Source organism: Trachypithecus francoisi, unplaced genomic scaffold (genome assembly GCF_009764315.1).
Source record: "Trachypithecus francoisi isolate TF-2019V2 unplaced genomic scaffold, Tfra_2.0 Lachesis_group3, whole genome shotgun sequence".
NCBI lineage: Eukaryota > Metazoa > Chordata > Mammalia > Primates > Cercopithecidae > Trachypithecus > Trachypithecus francoisi.
Genome location: NW_022681468.1, coordinates 138568686 through 138589707, shown reverse-complemented (window position 1 = coordinate 138589707; position 21022 = coordinate 138568686). Strand labels below are relative to the sequence as shown.

General features: G+C 36.7%; 1 protein-coding gene across 7 annotated transcripts in view; it reads right to left on the bottom strand.

Annotated features, from left to right (window-relative positions):
* DMXL2 (Dmx like 2) overlaps window positions 1-21022 on the bottom strand; it is a 187741-nt gene that overhangs the window by 16901 nt on the left and 149818 nt on the right. For 5 of the 7 annotated variants that reach the window (XR_004431994.1, XR_004431995.1, XM_033190115.1 and 2 more), the window contains exons 24-31: window positions 16402-17483; window positions 15805-15996; window positions 14122-14198; window positions 12440-12570; window positions 10029-10277; window positions 6596-6774; window positions 1495-1622; window positions 870-955 (exon numbers count right to left, since the gene is read on the bottom strand). Coding sequence is in view for 5 of the 7 variants with exons in the window: in XM_033190115.1 (XP_033046006.1) it covers window positions 870-955; window positions 1495-1622; window positions 6596-6774; window positions 10029-10277; window positions 12440-12570; window positions 14122-14198; window positions 15805-15996; window positions 16402-17483 (2124 nt within the window). In the remaining 2 variants the exon portion in view is untranslated. The remainder of the gene's footprint in view (window positions 1-869; window positions 956-1494; window positions 1623-6595; window positions 6775-10028; window positions 10278-12439; window positions 12571-14121; window positions 14199-15804; window positions 15997-16401; window positions 17484-21022) is intronic. The other 2 variants (XM_033190116.1, XM_033190118.1) reach the window with 1 other exon arrangement.

The following is a 21022-nucleotide window of genomic DNA, read 5'->3' as shown; positions in this document are numbered from 1 at the left end:
TCTTAATGCTCTCAACAAAACAGAAGTGGGTTTCTGCTCTTTCTCCATCTTCTGTGTAGAGAGTGATTCTTGATATAAACTAAAGTATTAGACTAAAGCCAGGTGTGGTGGCTCACACCTGTAATCTCAGCACTTTCGGAGGCCAAGGCAGGTGGATCGTTTGAGCCCAGGAGTTCAAGACTAGCCTGGGTAACGTGGTGAAACCTTTTCTCTACAAAAAATACAAAAATTAGCCCAGCATGGTGGCACATCTATAGTCCCAGCTACTCAGGAGACTGAGGTGGGAGGATGGCTTGAGCCTAAGAGGCAGAGTTTGCAGGGAGCTGTGATCACACCACTGCACTACAGCCTGGGCAAAAGAGCAAGACTCTATCTAAAAAACTAAAAATGAAGTCACAGATTGGAGCCTAAAATAAACAAGACTTTATAAAGTATCTAATGCACTGTTTTTTTTTTTGTTTTTTTTTGTTTTTTTTTTGAGGCGGAGTCTCGCTCTGTTGCCCGGACTGGAGTGCAGTGGCCGGATCTCAGCTCACTGCAAGCTCCCCCTCCCAGGTTTACGCCATTCTCCTGCCTCAGCCTCCCGAGTAGCTGGGACTACAGGCGCCCGCCATCTCGCCCGGCTAGTTTTTGTATTTTTAGTAGAGATGGGGTTTCACCGTGTTAGCCAGGATGGTCTCGATCTCCTGACCTCGCGATCCGCCCGTCTCGGCCTCCCAAAGTGCTGGGATTACAGGCTTGAGCCACCGCGCCCAGCCCTAATGCACTGTTTTTAAGTGCCAAAGGACCTTTTATATAGATTCTGTAAAGAGAAACTTGACGGCAATTTATTATATTTAATAACATTAATTTTTAAATTCCAAACTCACCAGAGAATTCCAGTCCAGCAATAGGAAAGAAATTCTTGACATTGTGAAGTGCTAGCTTAACCATTGTCAAATGTAGAAGAGCCCAGCTGTTCAAGAAGGAGCAAAAAAGTCTTTAAGTGAAAAATAAAATCATGGGAGACAACAGAGTGGTGTTCCCTGCCTACTGTTTAGCCCACTCTCCAACCCAGAAAAAAAGCTGTCATTGAAATTTACTATGCAAAAATGACAGCTTTGTGGTCACTGAATATAAAAAACTTGCAATAGTATATTACACTTGCTGAAAATTACCTCATGGAAAAAGATTTACCACATAGTCACATGGAACCTAATAGTATACCAATAAATTATATATTAAATTCTAATAGTATAACATGAGTTACATATTTTTTCCTCACTAAAAATGCTTGTGTTTGCATTCTCCATGAAAGCTAGTCTTTGGAGGTGGAGAAAATATTATGGAGAAATTGACCTCAAAGGTGCAGAATTTGTTACCTGGAAACATAAGTCATTTCTTATATAAATTCAGGATAATAATGTTATTTAAAATTAATAACATTGGGATTTTCTACAAAAAGAAAAGCCAAAAAAAAAAAAAAGAGAGAAAGAAAAGAAAAGTCTTATTTACCTATAGGAATTTGGATCTTGGTGCTCCTGTATTTGTGTATCTGAAAAAAAGGCATCATCTTCTTCATCACTATGAATGCTTTCATCAGAATCATATATAACACCACTATCAGACAAAGGAAGAAATGGCTGCAATAAAAGATAAAGTTATTTTTTAAAGATTATGATTTTATAAACATATAAAATATATTTTAACTATATAATTTATGTATTATATATTTAATATAGAAAATGTTTTTAGTATATAATTATTTTTGTTCTAACATAAAAGTAAACATTTTAAATGGTGTTGGCATAAGTAAAAATTTTCTTTTGCAGATGATGCTACATTTACAAAGTCAAGATGACTAGGTAAAACTCTCAGACTCAGTAACTGAATAGCTAGATATGAAATGTGTTTAAAATCAATAGTTTTCTTCTTATAGATCAGCAATAAAAAAGTTAGAAAAGTCTAAAGAAATACAAAAGGACAAATGTGAAAGCTGTGAGACAGCTTTGTGAAGGAAATTATAAACCTTTATAAAATTATATGACGGGAAGGAGTGAAATGTGTAAAAACTGTAATTCTTTATAAGTTAATTTACATAGGCTTTAAATAATTTCAATAAAAATGCCCCTGGGAATTTCTCTTCCTATTTTGGAACTTTAAAATGATTCTGAAGTTCTTAGAGAAGAAAAAATAGATGAGATCAGCTGGGAAATTTTTTTTTAATAAAAAAATCCCATTTTTTTTTTTTTTAGTGGATATTAAACTAAGAAAAATGTAGTCTAGCAATTGATTGATACAAAGATATAATACAAAAATCATATATGTATAAGAATTTAATCTGATAAAGATAACATCTTAAGTCAGTGGGAGAAAAGGAAGGATTATTTAATGAATAATAATGGAACAACTAGTTAGCTAAGTGTGGGGATGGGAGATGAAGTCTGATCCAGTCTGTTCCTCACTTTATTCTAGATAAATAAGAGAATTAAAAGTTAAGGAGGAGGAGAAGGAAAAAAAACAGGAGGAAACAGAGAAGGAAGGTAAAATAAATGTAAACATTTATTAGTGGAAAAGACTTCTGCTTAAAAATAATGTAATCAATAAGGAAATGTATGGATAGATCTAAGTTTTAAACTTTTTAAAATTTCTGTGCATGGTAAACTTTTTAAAACTTCAAATGCATAATAAACAAAATTTTAAAGCAAATAAACTAGAAAAAGTTTAACAAGATAAATTAATATCCCTAGATAAATAAAGTATCCATAAAAAGGAAAAATGCCATAATCTCAATAGATAATTTAGGTAAGAATATGAACAGTCAATACCTCAAACTGGAAAATCAAATGGCAATAAGATCATTAAAATTTTAATGTCATTAACAGAAAATAAAAATCATTTAATCTATCAAATTAACAAAAATGAAAAAGGAATACTTAATGCTAATAAGGGAGTAAAGTCAGATGCATCCTCTCACTATTCTCAAGAGAGTACAAATTAGTAATGTGGAAAATAATCTGGCAATACGTATTAAAAGCCTTATTTAAGTTTATAACCTTTGACATAGTATTTTTTTTTTTTTTTTTTTTTTTTGAGACGGAGTCTCTCTCTGTCACCCAGGCTGGAGTGCAGTGGTGCAATCTCGGCTCACTGCCAGTTCCGCCTCCCAGGTTCACGCTATTCTCCTGCCTCAGCCTCCTGAGTTGCTGGGACTACAGGCGCCCGCCACCATGCCCGGCTAATTTTTTGTATTTTTAGTAGAGATGGGGTTTCACCGTGTTAGCCAGTCTCGATCTCCTGACCTCATGATCCATCCACCTCGGCCTCCCAAAGTGTTGGGATTACAGGCGTGAGCCACCACACCAGCCTGACCTAGTACTTCTTAAGGAAATAATCTGCTTATGAACAAGACGTATCTTAAAAGATACTGTTCTTGGCATTATAAACATCAAATCGCTAATTAGGTAAACTATAGTGTATTCATCAAAGTGAAATGTTACATGGTCACTATAATTGATGCTTATCTAGAAGCAATGATCAACCAAGCAAGAGTGAGCACCCCAGCATCTGACTGTAATTTCTAAATATAATTTCTCACAAAAAGGAACCAGGTTATTAAAAAAAAAAAAAATGATTGTTCTCAGTCACGGGCAGGAAATATACATGATTAGCCTAGAATAAAACTAGAAAGCAGGCAAACTCAAACACTAGTGGAATAATCTCAAAAAGATTCGGAGCCAGCTGTGGAAGAGGCTCTCACTGGCAAAGATGGATAATCTGAGGCCCCATGAGAAAAATAACTGCAATGGATTAAAACATATAAAATATGTTTAAATCTATAAGCTCATAACAAAACTGAAAGCAAAACAAAACTCACTGCCCTTCTCTGAAGGATGCTTGGGAATCAACTCATCATTTTGAAAACTGGTACACAAAAGCAAAGAATAAAGCATTTATCATGTCTTTCCAACTCAAAATGTACTTCACGGTAACTGAATAGATTGATGAAGACACATTCCAGCAAATAGATGAAAAATGAATGACAGGATTATATCATCATAATTTAAAACTTTCACTGAAATAATAAATGTAGGCAAAGATCAACTAAAATCATAAAAAGCTTCCTGACAGAAATATACAAAACCACCGACGAAGTTAATCCTGCACTCCCTCTTCCTATCCCATCAGAATGAAATTGGATTTAACTTTCACTTTACAAGATTCAGAGGAACAAAATATGGTGATGCCATCGGCAAAATCCGTTGAAAAATTCTAAACGTCAAAATTCTTTCAGGGCAAACAAAAAAGGTAGGAGTTAAGTTTAAAAAAAAAAAAGAGAGAGAGAGAGAGACGGAGGTGGAGCCTATAGATTAAAAGACTGAAGATGTAGCAACCACTTGCAAGGTATGAATCGTATTTTAGATCCTGATTTGAACAAATCAACTATATAAAAACGTTTAAGATGCAATTGGTGAAATGTGAATACTGTCTGAATATGTGATAATAGTAAAGAATTGTGAGTGTGCTTCGGTGGGTGTAACACTAGTGTAGATCTGTTTAAAATCCTCTTTTTTTCAAAAACAAATACTGAAATATTTTTGAATGAAATTTCATGTCTGGATTTGCTTCCAAACAATCTTAAGTAGTGGGGTGAGGTATAAATGAAACAAGACTGTCCATGAGTAGATAATTTTTGAAGCTACATGATGGTAGATAAAAGATTCATATGCCATTACCTCTCCTTTTGTGTATGTTGGAAGTTTTCTACACTAAAGTTTTAAAAATGATAGCTATCTAAGTTTTTAATGGTATAAAAACTGTTTACCTTGTTAATGTTAACAGAAAAAAACTACATATACTGATCCAATTATATACCTTTTTTAATCTGAGGAAAAAAGATTAGAAGTAAGTTGGCCAAAATGGTAACAGTTATCTTTGCATAGATGAGTGCTATTTCCCTTCTTTATAATATTTTGCATTTTCCAAATTTTCAAAATATATATCAGGAGGAAACATTTTTGAAAAACAAAAATTAATTTAGCACATTACCATTTACAAATCTTAATGTTGTTATCACTCACATTAATGATGTAATGAGCTATCATTCATGGCAAATAAAAAGTTTAAAAAGGTAGGAGTGGGAACTGCCTATACATTTTTAAGAGTACTTTATTACTTCCCTGGTTTATTAGCTAAATACAATTAAGTACAACTCAACTGGCAGCCTTAAGGGATAGGCCAGAATGACTCTGGAAGTATAACTCAGACCCTGATAGAGTGTAAACCTGGAAATCTGCACTCACAATGTGCCCAATCCCGTAGTTCTCAAACTTTAGCACACATTAGAACCATCTGGAGAGCTTTTTAAGACACAGATTGTTGGTTCTCACTCCCAGAGTTTCTGATTGAGGGGTCTGAGGGAGGACCCAAGAATTTGCATTTCAAACAAGTTCCCAAGCAATGCTGATGCTGCCGGTTCTGAGACCACACTTTGAGACCCACTGACATAACCAAAGTCTTTTTTTGTTTTTTTTTTTTTTTTTTTTTTTTTGAGACACTGTCTCAGTCCGACACCCAGGCTGGCGCACAGTGGCACAATCATGGCTCACTGCAACCTTGACCTCCTGGGCTCAAGCAATCCTCTCATCTCAGCCTTTCAAACAGCTAGGACTACAGGCACACACCACTGCACCTATGTTTTTAAATTTTTTTGGTAGAGACATGGTCTATGTTGTCCAGGCTGGTCTCAAACTCCTGGATGTAAGCATCCTTCTACCTTAGCCTCCCAAAGTGCTGAGGTTACAGGTATGAGCCACTGCACCTGGCCTCAAAGTCTTTAGATAACAAAACAGAGCTTCCAAACTCACATTGAAAGACTTTTTAAGGATCAGCTTCTTAGCATACAAAAAAACGGAATGGGATCAGCACCTCAATAACTCTGAGATCTAATAAAAATCTAAAAATGGGAAGAGGCATGACTCTGGAGATGTATTCCCTAATGTGTATGCACAGCAAGGTGACAACAGAGTTAACACATGCAAAGAGGGAAACATACCAATAGAAGGAGAATCATGAGCTCAAAAAAGCAAAGTGCAGAAAAGCAAACATTAGCATGCACCCACGATGGTATGAAATGGGGCATACCAGATCCAGTCACCATGAGTATTCTGATCCCCTGAGAAGTTTCCTTTGCTCTGGGAAAACAGAGATGTATCATGGGGCCTCATCATGGCCTGATAAAACCCTCACATGTCCATCCATCTCCTTCTATTCTAATCCCATGCTTACCAAGGTAGCAACTGATAATTAGAAGGCGGGTGCCTAGATGGTAGCTACAAGTATTCCAGTCACTAGAAAAAGATAGTGCTGATTATATAATAACCTGACTTCTGATTTATACCCAACTCCCATGTGATTTTAATTTGTCTCCTACATCATCAAGTAACTGATCATCCTTAAATTTACTATGACTATTCAGTTTCTGGACTTAATAAATGTCTAAACTATGGCGATTCAATCCAAAAGCTACCCCATCATTCCTATGTGAGACACATGCAAGAGTTAATAAAATAGATGATACAATTATCTTATAGCTTGCATTCCTCACACTCCTTACCTTTGCAACAAAATAATCCCACATACTAAGTTCAGGAGGAATAAATTTTTCTTTGTAAGATGGTCTTTCTGCAGGCACCGGTGGTGGGGTAGCATCTTTTACAGGCCTTCCAGGGACAAGCATTCGCATGTTAAATCTTCTACGGTGTTTATCTATGTCTTCAGAAAGGACAGGAGGTGCTAAATGAAGATAGAAGGAAAAAAAATCTAGCATTCATTTTCCATTGTTAATTGATAGAGTTAAGCTTTCTTTTTATCCTACTCTTGCCATGTTTTGGTCTAGACTAAATCACTTATTCCTGTGCTTCTAAACTTTTCTAGTTACTGAATCAGCTTTCCAGCAGTCAAGGCAGAGATGCAGATGGAGATAAAGCATTAAAGCATATCTTGCCATGTGCTCCATAAAATAAGGATTAAAGTAATTCTATATAAAATATACTAAATAAGTGGTATATTCAATAAATATTAAAGTGAGTGATTTGACTGATTACCCCTGGCTATGAGGTTCAAGAAAGATTCACTGAATATGTAGAATTTAATAGTGTGCCTTAAAAGAAGGGCGGAAGTTCAATGAGAAAATGGAAAAGGGCAACATAAACAAATAATCAAAGAAGGTTTGGGTAAATGAGGAGTCAATTATTTTTGGTAGACAGGAGTTATGGAGGGAAGTAATATCGACAACAAAGTCTAGAGTTAGGTTAGGACAAGTCTGTGGCTATGAAGCTGGGAACTTGTGTTTTGGGCAATTCTCACTAACACTTCTTAAGCTTTAGTCACACAATGAAATATGGCTTGTCTGATCAATTAGAGAGAAGATGAAAGATGACATAAGAACGGCCTGCACTAATATGGTGGGTGGTAAAAAGTAGAAGGGTTGTATATGAGTGATACACAAAAGAAATAGCAAAAGGATTCAGGAATTGGATATGAGAGGGCGAGAAAGTAGAAGTCAACCTGCTCCTCTCCTAAACCTCCCCATCACAGAAAATAATTTTATCTCAACTCTTCTTTCTTCCCTACCCCACACACAATTCATCAACAAATCATTGGCTCTAACCTCAAACTATATCCAGAATATGATCACTTTTCACTCTGACCATAACTAACACCCTAGGATAAACCACTATTATTTCTTTTTAATTGAGGCAAAATTTACATAACATAAAATTAACAATTTTAACGTGTACAATTCAGTGACATTTAGTACATTTAACATGTCATGCAACCACCACCTCTATCTAGTTCCAAAGCATTCTCCTCACCTCAAAAGGAAACCAATAAGCAGTCACTCCTTATTTCTCCCTCCCACTAGCCCATGGCAACCACAATCTACTTTCGGTCTCTATGGACTTACCTATTCTGGATATTTCATATAAATGGAACCAGACAATATGAGACTTTTTGTGTCTGGCTTCTTTGGCTTAGCCTATTTTTGAAGTTCATACAGATTATAGTATGCATTAGTACTTCATTCCTTTTATAGCTGAGTAACACTCCACTGCACGTATACACCATACATACTTTGTTGATCCTTTCATCCTTGATGGTAACCCACAATTATCTTTTAAGTGGACTAGCCTCCCTACTACCAGGCTCCCTACTCTTATTTATGTTACCCAGTCTATTCTCCACAAAGCAGCTAGAGCAGTTCTTTTGAAAAGCTGAATCAGATTATGTCACTCCTTTCTTTCTTTAGAACAACACTTTTACCATGATCCTAAAGGACCTTACTCCCGCTACTTTTCTATTCTCATCTCCTACAACACTCCCCCTCTTCACGAGAGCCATGATGGTCCCTGGGTAGTTCTTGGAAAAGGCCAAACTCAATTCTACCTCAGGACCTTTGCATTCATCTGCCTGGAGTGCTCTGGTCTCAGATATCCACATGGTGTGACTCCTAACTTCCTGACAGCTCTGCTCAAATACTATCTCATCAGAAACATGTCTTCCAACCCCCTTAACTAAACTAGTCCATTCCCATTCCCTCATCACTCTCTTTCCACTTACTCCATTTTTATCACAGTTCTTATCATACCTGAAATATCATTTGTTAATTGCCTGATAGGTGTTGTGAATAAATTAATACAAATATAAATATGTACTGGCAGGTTTTAAGCATGGATGATTTGATGGATAAATTATCACGAACAAAAAATCAGAAAACTCAGGCAGAGAAAGAAACAATTTTGAGGAAAAACTTTTAAGTTTAAAGTGGACTATAACCAAGCAGCAAGAAAGAGATTCAGAGGTATCCACATTTAATGGGAATGGAAGCAGTGGGAGTTGATGAGATCATCTCCCTTACAATGACTTACACAGGAACCTATTTATTTAACTCAATCACAGACAATGAAGACAGAGGTTAGTGTCATTTAAACTTGTGTGCCACTGATTCCTCATCTGTAATATGTCCATTTCCAAGGATGAATTAAGATGATTTCTATATATGAGCATCAAGATAGAAATCTTTCCTGTGGCATCAGTCTATACCTCACCATATCCTACCATCTTCAAAAGTGGGATGAAAAATATATTCTGGTCCATGAGGGAAGAAAAAACAAGGAAAATGGAATAATACTATCACACTGAAGACTAAGGGAACATATTTTAGAGAATAAAAATAAAATAGAATTTTAAAACCATGTGTACGATTGGAATGGCTATCTTGCACATGACCATACACTTAATCTGAAGCCAACTGCTGGTATGCGCTAAAGATTTTGAACACTTATTTAAATTTTCTTTCTGTAATTAAGAAATATCCTTTTTGTTTTTGTTTTCATTTTATTTTCTTAGGAACTATCCTTTTTGTATGACTTTGTTCCTTAATATTGTCTCTGTATTTACCTTTACCTTTCCTCTATTTTTAATCTTCTTCAAACATGTCCTGCTTTATCAACCTCAAAAACGTTATTTCTATAAAAATATAAGTAACAAACCGGGCGCGGTGGCTCAAGCCTGTATCCCAGCACTTTGGGAGGCCGAGACGGGCGGATCACGAGGTCAGGAGATCGAGACCATCCTGGCTAACACGGTGAAACCCCGTCTCTACTAAAAATACAAAAACTAGCCGGGCAAGGTGGCGGGCGCCTGTAGTCCCAGCTACTCGGAGGCTGAGGCAGGAGAATGGCGTAAACCCAGGAGGCGGAGCTTGCAGTGAGCTGAGATCCGGCCACTGCACTCCAGTCCGGGCGACAGAGCGAGACTCCGCCTCAAAAAAAAAAAAAAAAAAAAAAAAAAAAAAAAAAAAAAAATATAAGTAACAAACTATATTTTTATTATATCATGGGTTTAATTATTTGCTGTCATAACAAGAGTGGTTATACTTTAAGCATCGCTTATTTTCAAAGTGAAATTTCTTAAAACATTAAAAAAATTTTAACATTCAAAATGATTAACATTTACGTACATTACTGGTATCAAACTTATCTTACCTGAAATATTTTCTGATTGTCTTCGAGGTTTCACAACAAGTTTTACACCACCTCCAAAAACAGCAGCCCACATTCGATTATTTAATGGGTGGGCTGCAAGCCGAAATAATTCATTGGAGGAATTTGTGGCAAGAGCATGTATTAATAAACTTAAGTAAACAGCAACAACAGCTTCACATAACAAAATGTTCAGTTTTGGCTGGTCTTCATCTTGGGCTGAACTCAAGAGATTAATAAGTGAGCTCACACCTATAAGGGAATATAAAATCATAAGAAGTATGTCAGGATGAAGAACCAGAAGGAAAAAACATCCAAATTTGCAACTTATCCAAAATTATGCATTTATATTTTACAAAAATATTTCCATAATTTGAGCAATAAAATAAATAATGATAGGAATGGATTATAGCCTATAAAATAAAATCATCCATTTGTCTACAATGATATAATAAATGAGTAGATGAACAAAAGGTGAGAAGGGGAAGCTCTTTCTTACAGTAGAATTTCAACTAATACATAAAATGAGTGATAGCGGTAGAAAATCACCATCTAGTAACCCCACAGTAATATGATTCAGGCAAACATCATCACTAGATGCTAAAATTAGCAAGTGAAAGTATAATATTTTACACAGTCTCAAACTCTTCACAAGATACTGATTAATTACAAAGGGGAAAAAAAGTAACTTTACAATGGAGAAACTTGGCAGAAACCACCTTACCAAGTGATCAAAGTTAATAGCAGTTGGGGCCAAATGACATCATATGCCTCTTATACCTCCTCCTGAGAAAGGCACATCTTTTTTGTGGTATCCCTGCCAAAAAATACGTAACTTGAATCCAACATTAAGAAAAAAATCAGGGCTGGGCACGGTGGCTCACACCTGTAATCCCAGCACTTTGGGAGGCCGAGGCAGGTGTATCACCTGAGGACAGGAGTTTGAGACCAGCCTGACCAATATGGTGAAACCCCATCTTTACTAAAAATACAAAATAATTAGCTGGGCGTGATGGCGGGCGCCTGTAGTCCCAACTACTCAGGAGGCTGACACAGGAGAATTGTTTGAACCCAGGAGGCCAGAGGTTGCAGTGAGCCGAGATCGCACCACTGCACTCCAGCCTGGGCGACAGAGCAAGGCTCTGTCTCAAAAAAAAAAAAAAAACAGAAAGAAAGGAAAGAAAGAAAGGAAGGGAAAGGAGAGGGGGAAGGGAAGGGGAAAGGGAAGGGAAGGGAAGGGGAAGGGGAAGGGGAAGGGGAAAAGGAAAAGGGAAGGGGAAGGGGAAAGGGAAAAGGGAAGGGGAAAGGGAAAAGGGAAGGGGAAGGGGGGGAAAGGGAAAAGGGAAAAGGGAAGGGGAGGAAAGGAAAAGAGAAAACATCAGAAATGCCCAAATTGAGAGATACTTTAAAAAAATAACCTGCTGGTACTCTTCAAAAGTGTCAAAGTTGTGAAAGAGAAAGAAGGAAGACTTTACTCCGTATCAGAGGAGACTAATGAGACATGACAACTAAATGTTACATATGGGCCCCAAAAAGCACATTAGTGGGACAACTGGCAAAATTCAAAAAAGCTCTGTAGATTACAGAACATAAATGCTAAATTTGGTAATTATGTGAGAAGGTCTGTTTATAGGAAACACACATTGAAATGTTTAGATGGAAAAGGATACCAGGTCTGCAACTTACTCTCAATTTTTAAAAAAAAAAATACACTTAGATACACAAACATAGCAAGTGAGTGAGAGAGAAGAAATGAATGATAAAGCAAGCTTGGTAAAATGTTAACATTTGAGGAATCTGGGTGAAATTTAGTATTATGTTTGCAATTTTTTGCAAGTCTGAAATTATTTTGAAATAAGAGGTTAAAATGAAAACAATGTGTTTCTATAAGGCAATGGTTAAAGTAGTCTGAAATATACACTTAAGGTATTGAAGAGAGCAGAGAAGTTTTGAAATAACTGAGGTAGAAAATGAGAAAGAGAGCCAACCAGAAAAAAAGGACTGTCAGACTGCATGATATATGTACCACAGAATAGTCACTCCTACCCCAGTACATAAATTTACACGCCCAAGAACAACTATATTTTCTCTGGTATGTCTGTGACTTTCTAAGACTCTAATTCAAAATTTCTAAGAAAGATAATGTGCTCCATCCTTATGAAGGATGTTAAGACATTGCTTTTTTACGTTGCTTAACATAGCTGGTTTTATGAAGCCTTAACTTCCTGAGTCTTCAGACAATACTGCAGTACTTCATAGTTCCTAATCCATAGCAGAAAAACATCATCAAAAAACAAAGAAAGCAAGAAACCACTCACTAAATCCAGCAACAAGCAGGAAACTGGTCAGTAGACTTTTAAGAAGAAATTGCCAAATACAAGATTTTTTTTTTTTTAAATCACTTAAATTCTCACCAGGCCACTGAGCAGGAGATGAATTTGGTGTTGCGTGTTCTTCAATGCTTTCTGTCCTTAGTCTTCTACGATCACTTAAAAGAAGTCCTTGATAAGCCATTCCTGTAAACTGATTTCCTTCTGTTTGACTGCTAAAACAAATAGGTTCAGTTATTTATCATTGTAAGAGAGGTAAGAAAAAACTGCACTTTATGCACATCATCTATTTTAGACGGCTACTTTAAGAAACAGGAATTCTTAAAATGCATTCACTGTTCTAATAAAAATTTATTTTATAAAATTATTGAAATTAGTTACAAATGCTTATTTTTTTTTAAACAAAATAACAAATTTTACTATGTTGGGCAGATGACATTTATTCCTTTAGAATTTTCTCCAGATGCCACTTTAATACTTTAAAATCTTTTCTATTTGCAGTAATTTTTATTTTGTGTTTTTACAAAGTCTGAGGTAAGGAGACTACTGTTGGTACTAGGATATAGTAGGCAGAAAATTTCAGGGTACTAGTGGGTTGCATTTCTTTTCTCAAAAGTTGTGCAAGCTTAACTCTAAATTAAAATATGAACTAAAACCTGGAGAATCATATTTTAGAAATACCTAAACCCAAAACTAAATGTCCCTAAATATTGTTTAATAATATTTACTTCCCCCTCTATAACTGCTATCTTTGTGAAGTTGGGGAAAATATAAAAGCAGAAAGTCAAGCTGAGTCTAGTAAATCATAGCCGACCAACTGGAAAATACATATTTAAAAACAATGTATTTGCATTTTCATTTGGCGCCATTTTAATGGTGACTGACATCAAACAAGTTATCTTTGATCATTTAGATGACAACAGTCAACTAAATCAACTTCTTTCCTTATTTACATTTCTAATCTTTCGAGTTATTTAGACACAGCCTTAATTAAGTTACAATCAGAGTACAGGCCATTTTGATAGATAATTCTTTACTTGATACCAAATGCTCCTACAAAAGGCTGCTACCATTACAAGAAAGAAAGCTAGACATATATTTAATATCAATTTAATGTCAATCTACTATTATAAACTTTTCATTTATTAATATAATTCATTTAAATCTAGGTTATCTTTCCAAGTGATTCAATTTCTTGCTACTTATAGTGCTCTAGTCATTAAAATGCAAAGTACATACTAATGAAGGCAATTTTACATTGGGAAAAATTCAGTCTCTTTCTTCTAATTGATATCACTTCCAAAGACTTTTACATCATATGTAAATGGGTAGGTAAAAGTAATTTAAATAATTCCATTTTAGGAATATACTTTTTCAGTTTTCAAAAGTATTTTTATTTCAATGGATAATTAGCTAAATAAATAGCTGCTAATCCAATACAGAAAGAAATTGTTTCTAAGGAAAAACAATTAGAAAATTTCATATTATAAGTTATTATGGACAGTAAACTCTTCTTTCTTCAAAACAAAAAAGATGGTAATGATGGTAATTTACATTTACTGTTTGTTACTTTATTTCTCTGTGACTACTAGGTGATAACTAAACAAATAATTATTTTATTTCTGATTCTCTCTCATCTATTAAAATATCATGGCAGTCATATTTAGGGATTTTTCAGTCCCTAGGAAATAGAAACTTAATATAACTCTGGAACAGTTTAATTGTTTTTGCTGTATTAATACTATTTTGGGTGATTTTTTTTTTACCTGTAGCTATGACTGTCACATAATGCTTGGTAAATTGATGCAGAAAGTGATGCTGCTAGTGAATGAAGTGTGTGCACCTAAAACCAAAACAGCCACAATTACATTTTGTACTAACATTTCTACACAACAGTAATATTTCAAAAATTAGAAAACATCCAGGAAACCTAGCAACATCATAAATAAGACTGAATCCTAGATGAGACTACTAACTCTGCTTTAAATCTCCTAAAGTAACTCTCACCCACCTTTATACACATGCCACAACAAAGCTGATTGTTTCAGACACATTTTAATCAAACATTTACTTACTGTGAGCCTGCCGTTTACCAGGCCCTGAGCAAAGTGCTAATGTTTGTATTACAGGGATTTGTCCTAGCCTAACAACTAGCTTAAATAGTAATATTCAAAAAAAAGCAGAAGCAAAATAAGAATAGAATTTTCAGAGCTTTTATTTAAGCTTGCCTCATGAAATTCATCTTGTTGAAAATAAAGACTTGATCTTATCAATAAAAATGAATTAAATCTTTTTAGTAAATGTATCAATCACTGTGTGAAACAGCTAATTTTCTAGAAAGTAAGTAATTTACTTGGTACTCATGAATTGAGGATAGTCTTAGAATTTTACATTTAGAAAGTTTTAAATTTCTCCATATAATTAAAAAAAAAAACACCCTGAAATGCTATACTGAATCAATATTTTCAGACTCACAAAATCTTTAAATTTGAAGGGACCTTAGAAACAGTTTCATATGTTATACAGATTACTCTTTGAAAGCCTTACCCAAATTTCTAGGAACCAGAAATGTTTACTTTGAATTCATATGCTTTTTATGCCTTTTCTGCATGACCCTATTCACCTAACAAATGCTTTAAATAATCTCTGCTAAAATACTAATATAGGTTAATTCATACTATGGATGAGAAGTCCCTAATTGGTTATGACCAGGCCTTTAGAAGAATGTACTGCCAGAGATTATTTGCTTGTCAAACAAAACAATAAAAAGTAAGAAAATGGGGGATCTGAATTGTGCATCAGCCACTAGAACTGGAAAAAGCATAGCACAAATACACTTAGGCTGGGACAGTGGAAGTCTGATCAGCTCCCCAGATCCTGACAAGCTCCCTAGTGTTTCTTGGACTCTATCAGTTTTTAAGATTTTGGCACGGGGTATCAATATAGTTTGCGATAGTAACTGCTGAAACTCTGATTGCCTCTAACTATTGCCTCCAATAACCACAACCACCAAGGAAATAGTAATAAGGACACTCTCTGGGACCATTTGTGACCAATCACGGTTCCCTCCCAGATACTCCCCAACTTATATTTTCATAGTATCTTGGTGTGTAAACAAATAATCATAAATATTTCCAACTTAATGGTTCATTTAAGGGGAATGGAGAATCTACAGGGATATTAAGTGGCAAGAATACTGTCAAGAAAATTAGTTTTATTGCCAAAAGTATTTGTCTGTCTTAAAGGGAGACAATAATTTTTCCAGAAGTAAGAACACTTGCTTTTAAATTACATTAATTGGACAAATAGTCTTGAACTGATCAGGAGTGAGAAAGGTAGCACATAAGAGCACATTAAAATATTTTCTCTAAGTTCAAATTAAAAGACAGGTATAACATATTTACCTTCTCAGTGTGTGTAATATCAAATGATCATAAACTTTACATTACCTTCACATCTTCAATACTGGGATGAGGTGGTGTTTTCATCTGAACAATAGTATAAAGTATATCATGGATGTGATTATTTAAGTACAATACAGGATTAGCTATGACTGTTTTTGTTGACGCAATACTTGCTGAAAGCAGAGGTAGGGTGGTAGGCAGTGGTAGTGGAGACTGGAGCTGCTTTACTGTAGTTTCCTGTGGGTGATAGTGAATTATTTTTTTCAAAGTAGTTAAAAAAATTTCATCAGTTATCTGATAGAAATACTGGTGATAAACATTGTGTAAAGGGAGTATGTTCAATCACTAATTTTACACAAATTTATTGAGTACCCAGTATATACCAGGTACTATGCTAGATGTAGATGGTATATAAAGAGAAATATGACACAAGAATACTCTCAAGCTTTTAAGCCTACTCCTTATTACCAAAACTTGAGTCTAAGACCACATAGAGTACAAATATCTGCCTCCTATAAAGAAAGGAGCTGAACATATTTAGATTAACTAGTAAAAAGTAGTAAAAGAGCTTTATAGCTATAACTGCAAGAGCTACTGAAATTACTGAAATAACCAAGATTGAAAAAAAAGTGATATTCACACCTGTTGGGATTCTTGTAGCAAAAATTTGAGTTCCATCCTTACTGAAGCCAGACCACCACCTTGGGCCCCATGAAGGCTACAGTAGCTGAGAAACACTCTCAGGAGATCTTGGTTTTTCTGCAACCACGACTTTCGTCTTTCTGCATGCTCTCGTTTGGCCTGCAATCTTCTTCTTTCTATTTGATGGCGCTCATAGGAACCAATATCTGGTTTGTCTACCATTTTTTCCTGATCCAGTAGATCACTCTCTACTTTGGAATATGTCTTACTGGAATATTCTTTAATAACTGATTCATGATTACATATTTCATGCAAGGCAGCAATTTCCTTTTCAAGCCAGTTATAGAGTTGAAATCTGAGTTTCCCTCCATCTACTTCATAACCTGTAGCCAATGTTCTTAATTCAGTCATAAGGATCTTTAAACAAGCTCTGAATTTTAGTTGCTCAGCAATCACATCAACTTCAGTATCACCTTCAGGACCATCCTCTTCCTGAGGTGTTAATAACATGGTAGGGTCTGAGGCCTTCTGATCTGATTGTTTATCTTTTTCCCTGGCATCTGTACTTTTCATCACTAAACCAACAGCATCTTCTTCCTCTTCATCTAAGGCACTGTCGTGATCTTCACCCCAATCAAGATTAAGAGGTTCCTCATCAACTTTTACTACTGGCTGACTCCAGTCATACTGTGATGAAGTTACATTTGACCAATCAGTACCAGAACTTCCACTGCCATCACTCAGAGCTTTTGATTGTGAAGGTACATCATCCATCTTGTGAGAAATGAAGTCAGGCTGATCTTTTTTTGCAGATAAGGCAGATGTTTTAGTTACTTTTGGAATTTTGGAGAGTACCTCCAAGGCTAAAACAGGGCATCCAACTTTAAAATGAGCATTTGCAGTGGTAAAGAATAATTTTCTTTCTATGAGGTTAATTTTATCAACAAAGTTCTTCTCAGTTTTGAGACCTAAGGTTGCCAAAGTTCCTTCAGGGGAGGCAAGATTTCTTCGAATGAGCAAAGGATGAGTTCGAAGGTAGTTATAAAAACTAAATGCCACTGGGTTACAAGACTTGATGATAACTATGGATATCAAAGAGATAAAATCACAAAGCATTATGTTAATATGTATTTACATTACAAAACAATAAAATACGTCAGCATTTCTTCAAAAAAAACAACATGTAAATATTAACCTATGATAGGTTAAACTACGGCACACACAATCATTAAAACTGTACAGGTGAAATAAAAAGAATTTCCCAATATGCTATGGAGTGATTCCCATCACTATAGAGTGATGTCCAGGATACACTAAGAAAAAGATGCAGAAAGTACATGTAGTAATCACCTTTTATCTATATAAGACAGTGAAGAGAAAATACAAATACACACCCATGCATATTGGCTTATCTTTTTTAAATGGAAGACAAACACAAAAAATTTTAATCGATTCCTTAAAAGGGGAGAGCAAAACAGAGAAAAAAAGCTAGATTCCTCTGAAAATACACTGGTTTTATATATTTTATTTCAACACCATGTCAACACTTTACATAATTTTAAAATAAAATCAAATCTAAACCACAATTCACAAAAGGCAAAATTAAACAAATCAATCTATCGAGTTGGGAGCATAATCACACAGAGATGAAATCTAAAAAGTGAGTTAAAAACAAGTAATTTGACTGTACATCCTTAGCAGAATGTACCATAAAACCAAAAAAATCTGCAAAAAAGCTTAAATTATGCTCAGAATCATGTTATTATAAAAATATCTGTATTATTATTCTGAAACTTATACGCACATAGATAGCAAATAACTACATTCATGCCATGAGAATTCAAGCATTTCATTATAAGACACAAACTTGACATCTAAGAAGAACCCTATAATCTATATGTGCACGAGAAATATCTGGGTAAATTCCTAAATTCTTAAGGAAAAAAAATTTCCTAATTCCATTCATTGCAACAGTATAGAAATTATGACAAGATTAGTACCAATGAGGATCCCAGTGCCCAAACTATAGTTTCTAAATATTATTCCCCACTAAAAGGAAGCAGAATGCTTTGGAGGAATGGTCATTTCCAGGTCTGGGGCAGGAAATGTACAAGATGAGCCTGAAACATTCTGTAATACCAGAAAGCAAGAAAACTATCAAGAAATAATGCCAGAAGAATTCAGAAACCTGAAGAAGCTCCATTTGTGAAAGACAGAACAATCTGAGCATCCATAAAAACAAATCAAGAGAATGATGTCAGCAAGATGGCTGACTAGACACATCTGGCATTCATCCTCCAAAAAGAAAGGACCAAGGCAATGAATAAACAGCTAAGATTTGACTAGAGTGTCAAAGGGAGAGCACTAGAGTGCAGCAGGGGAGTGGAGATGCACCTGTGGTGACTGCAAGTCTAGGACAGCAGTGTGGAGGTACCCAGCCTCTGCAGCCCTATCTCCCCTACCCAGACTGGATCTGCCCACAGTCAGGAAGAACTTGTCATTGCAGAGGGGAAAAGGTAAACAGAAGATCTCCACCAGCCCTCATGGCCACCACGAACATCTACAGTCCTTACAATAGAAGAATCCCACAGTACTTGCAAAAAAACCCTGTATCCAGTTTGGAGAGATGTCAGAAATTCATGCAACTGCATTGCCCCAGATTAGGAGCATAAGGTGTGTGCCCTCCACCTACCGCCAGTGAGCCAAGCTGCTGCAGCAAAGTACTATCTTGAGACCAGTCACCTCTGGCATGCACACTGCTCTGGGGGCCAGGAGTCACTGTACCTCTCCAACACTGGGGCCCCATCTTCATTCCAAGCCCACATGGGTAGCTGAATGCTACAATCCCAGCTATGCAGAGCCTAGGTCCACGATTGGCTATGACTTTGGTCCTGCATGGCAGGGAAATCAACCCCTACCATCACGCTTTTAGTCAGAGAAACAATCTGGCAGTCTTGCCCAGGGTGAACCTGCCCCTTGAGCCAGCCAAACCACTACATACATACCCTCCCCCAAATGAGAGAGGTCCCCAAGCCTATGAGCAGCTGATATGCCCCTGGGCCAGCAAAGAAGCTACATGCCCACACTCAGGACCTCAGAAACAGCCTGCAGCACCCCAGCTCCCTAAACTCAGAGTTCTGGCCTGCCAAAGGCCCTGCACCTGCAATCAAAGCCTGAGAAATTGTCCTTCAGGCTGCCCCTGGCAGCACACCACCAGGCCAGCCAAGCAGCCAAGAGCCCATTTCCACGGTCCTGTGGGCTATTCCTGGTGGACACATCCCAGCCTGGTCAAACAGCCCTGCAGGCTGCCCCCAGTGTGCACACCCCTTAGCCATTTGAACAGTCTTGCACCAGCCTCAGACCGGAGAAACAGCGACATAGGCCCCTAGCAGAAATGCCCCCATGCCAGCTGAGCAGCCTTATGCCCACACCTCAGGCCTGAGGAGCAGCCTCACTGCCACCCCAGCCAACATAGTCCCAGAACAGCCGAGCAGCCCTGCACCTGCATCACAGGTATACAAATAACGCATGGGCAACACCCTGCAGAAACACCCCCAGGCTAGCTGAGCAGCCATGCAGTCCTGTCATGGGCCTGAGAAACAGCCTTGTCCCCACACCCAGCAGACAAAACCCCAAGCCAGCTGAGTAGCCACGAGCCCACATATGAGGCCTGAGAAACAGACCTGCAGGCTGCTTCTGGCAGGCACACCTCCAGGCTGGCCAGGTGACCATGTACCCACACTCCTGGCCAGAGTAACAGACCTGTGGCCCCAATCCCAGCCAACCAGACCCTAAGCTGGCTGACCCATTGTGTGCACATATGCACCCCGACCTGACAAACTGCCCAGCAAGCCCATCCTGGCAAAGCTACATGACCATCACCACAAAATCAGCCTAGGCAACTGAGAGGACTGCAAATGCCACTAATGTGGATTACAGCTGAAGAAGCTACATGGAGACTACACTACTGTATCCATCTAACCAACGCACTCCACCAAACCAACACCTGAGGACCTATTCATAATAACAAGTCTTTCCCTATAAACCCTACTCCATAAAATTAGAAGAGGCAACTTTTTCCACCAGATGTATAGGATCAATGTAGAAACACACCAACGATGAGAAAGCAAGGAACTATGACACCAAAGAAACAGAATGGAAAGGAAAATACTAATTCTCTAGTAATAGACTCCAGTCATAAGGAAACATATGAAATGCCAGAAAAATAATTAAGGAAATCATAGTCTTAAGGAAACTCATTCAGATACAAAAGAATACAGATATACAACTAAAAGAAATCAGGAAAAGAATTCATGATGTGAATTTGAAATTCACCAAAAAGAAAGGTATCATACAAAAGAACCAAACAGAAATACTAGAGGTAAAAAATTCAATGAATGAAATAAAAAATATAATCAAGAGCTTCAACAACAGACTAGACCAAGCAGAAGAAAGAATTTCTGAACTTGAAGACAGGTCTTTTGAAATAACTCAGGCAGACCAAAAAAAAAAAAAGAAGGAAGAAGGAGGATGAGGAGGAAGAGGAAAAAAAATAATGAAGAACGCCTACAGGATTTATGGGACACCATTAAGTAAACAAATATTCATATTATGGGCATTC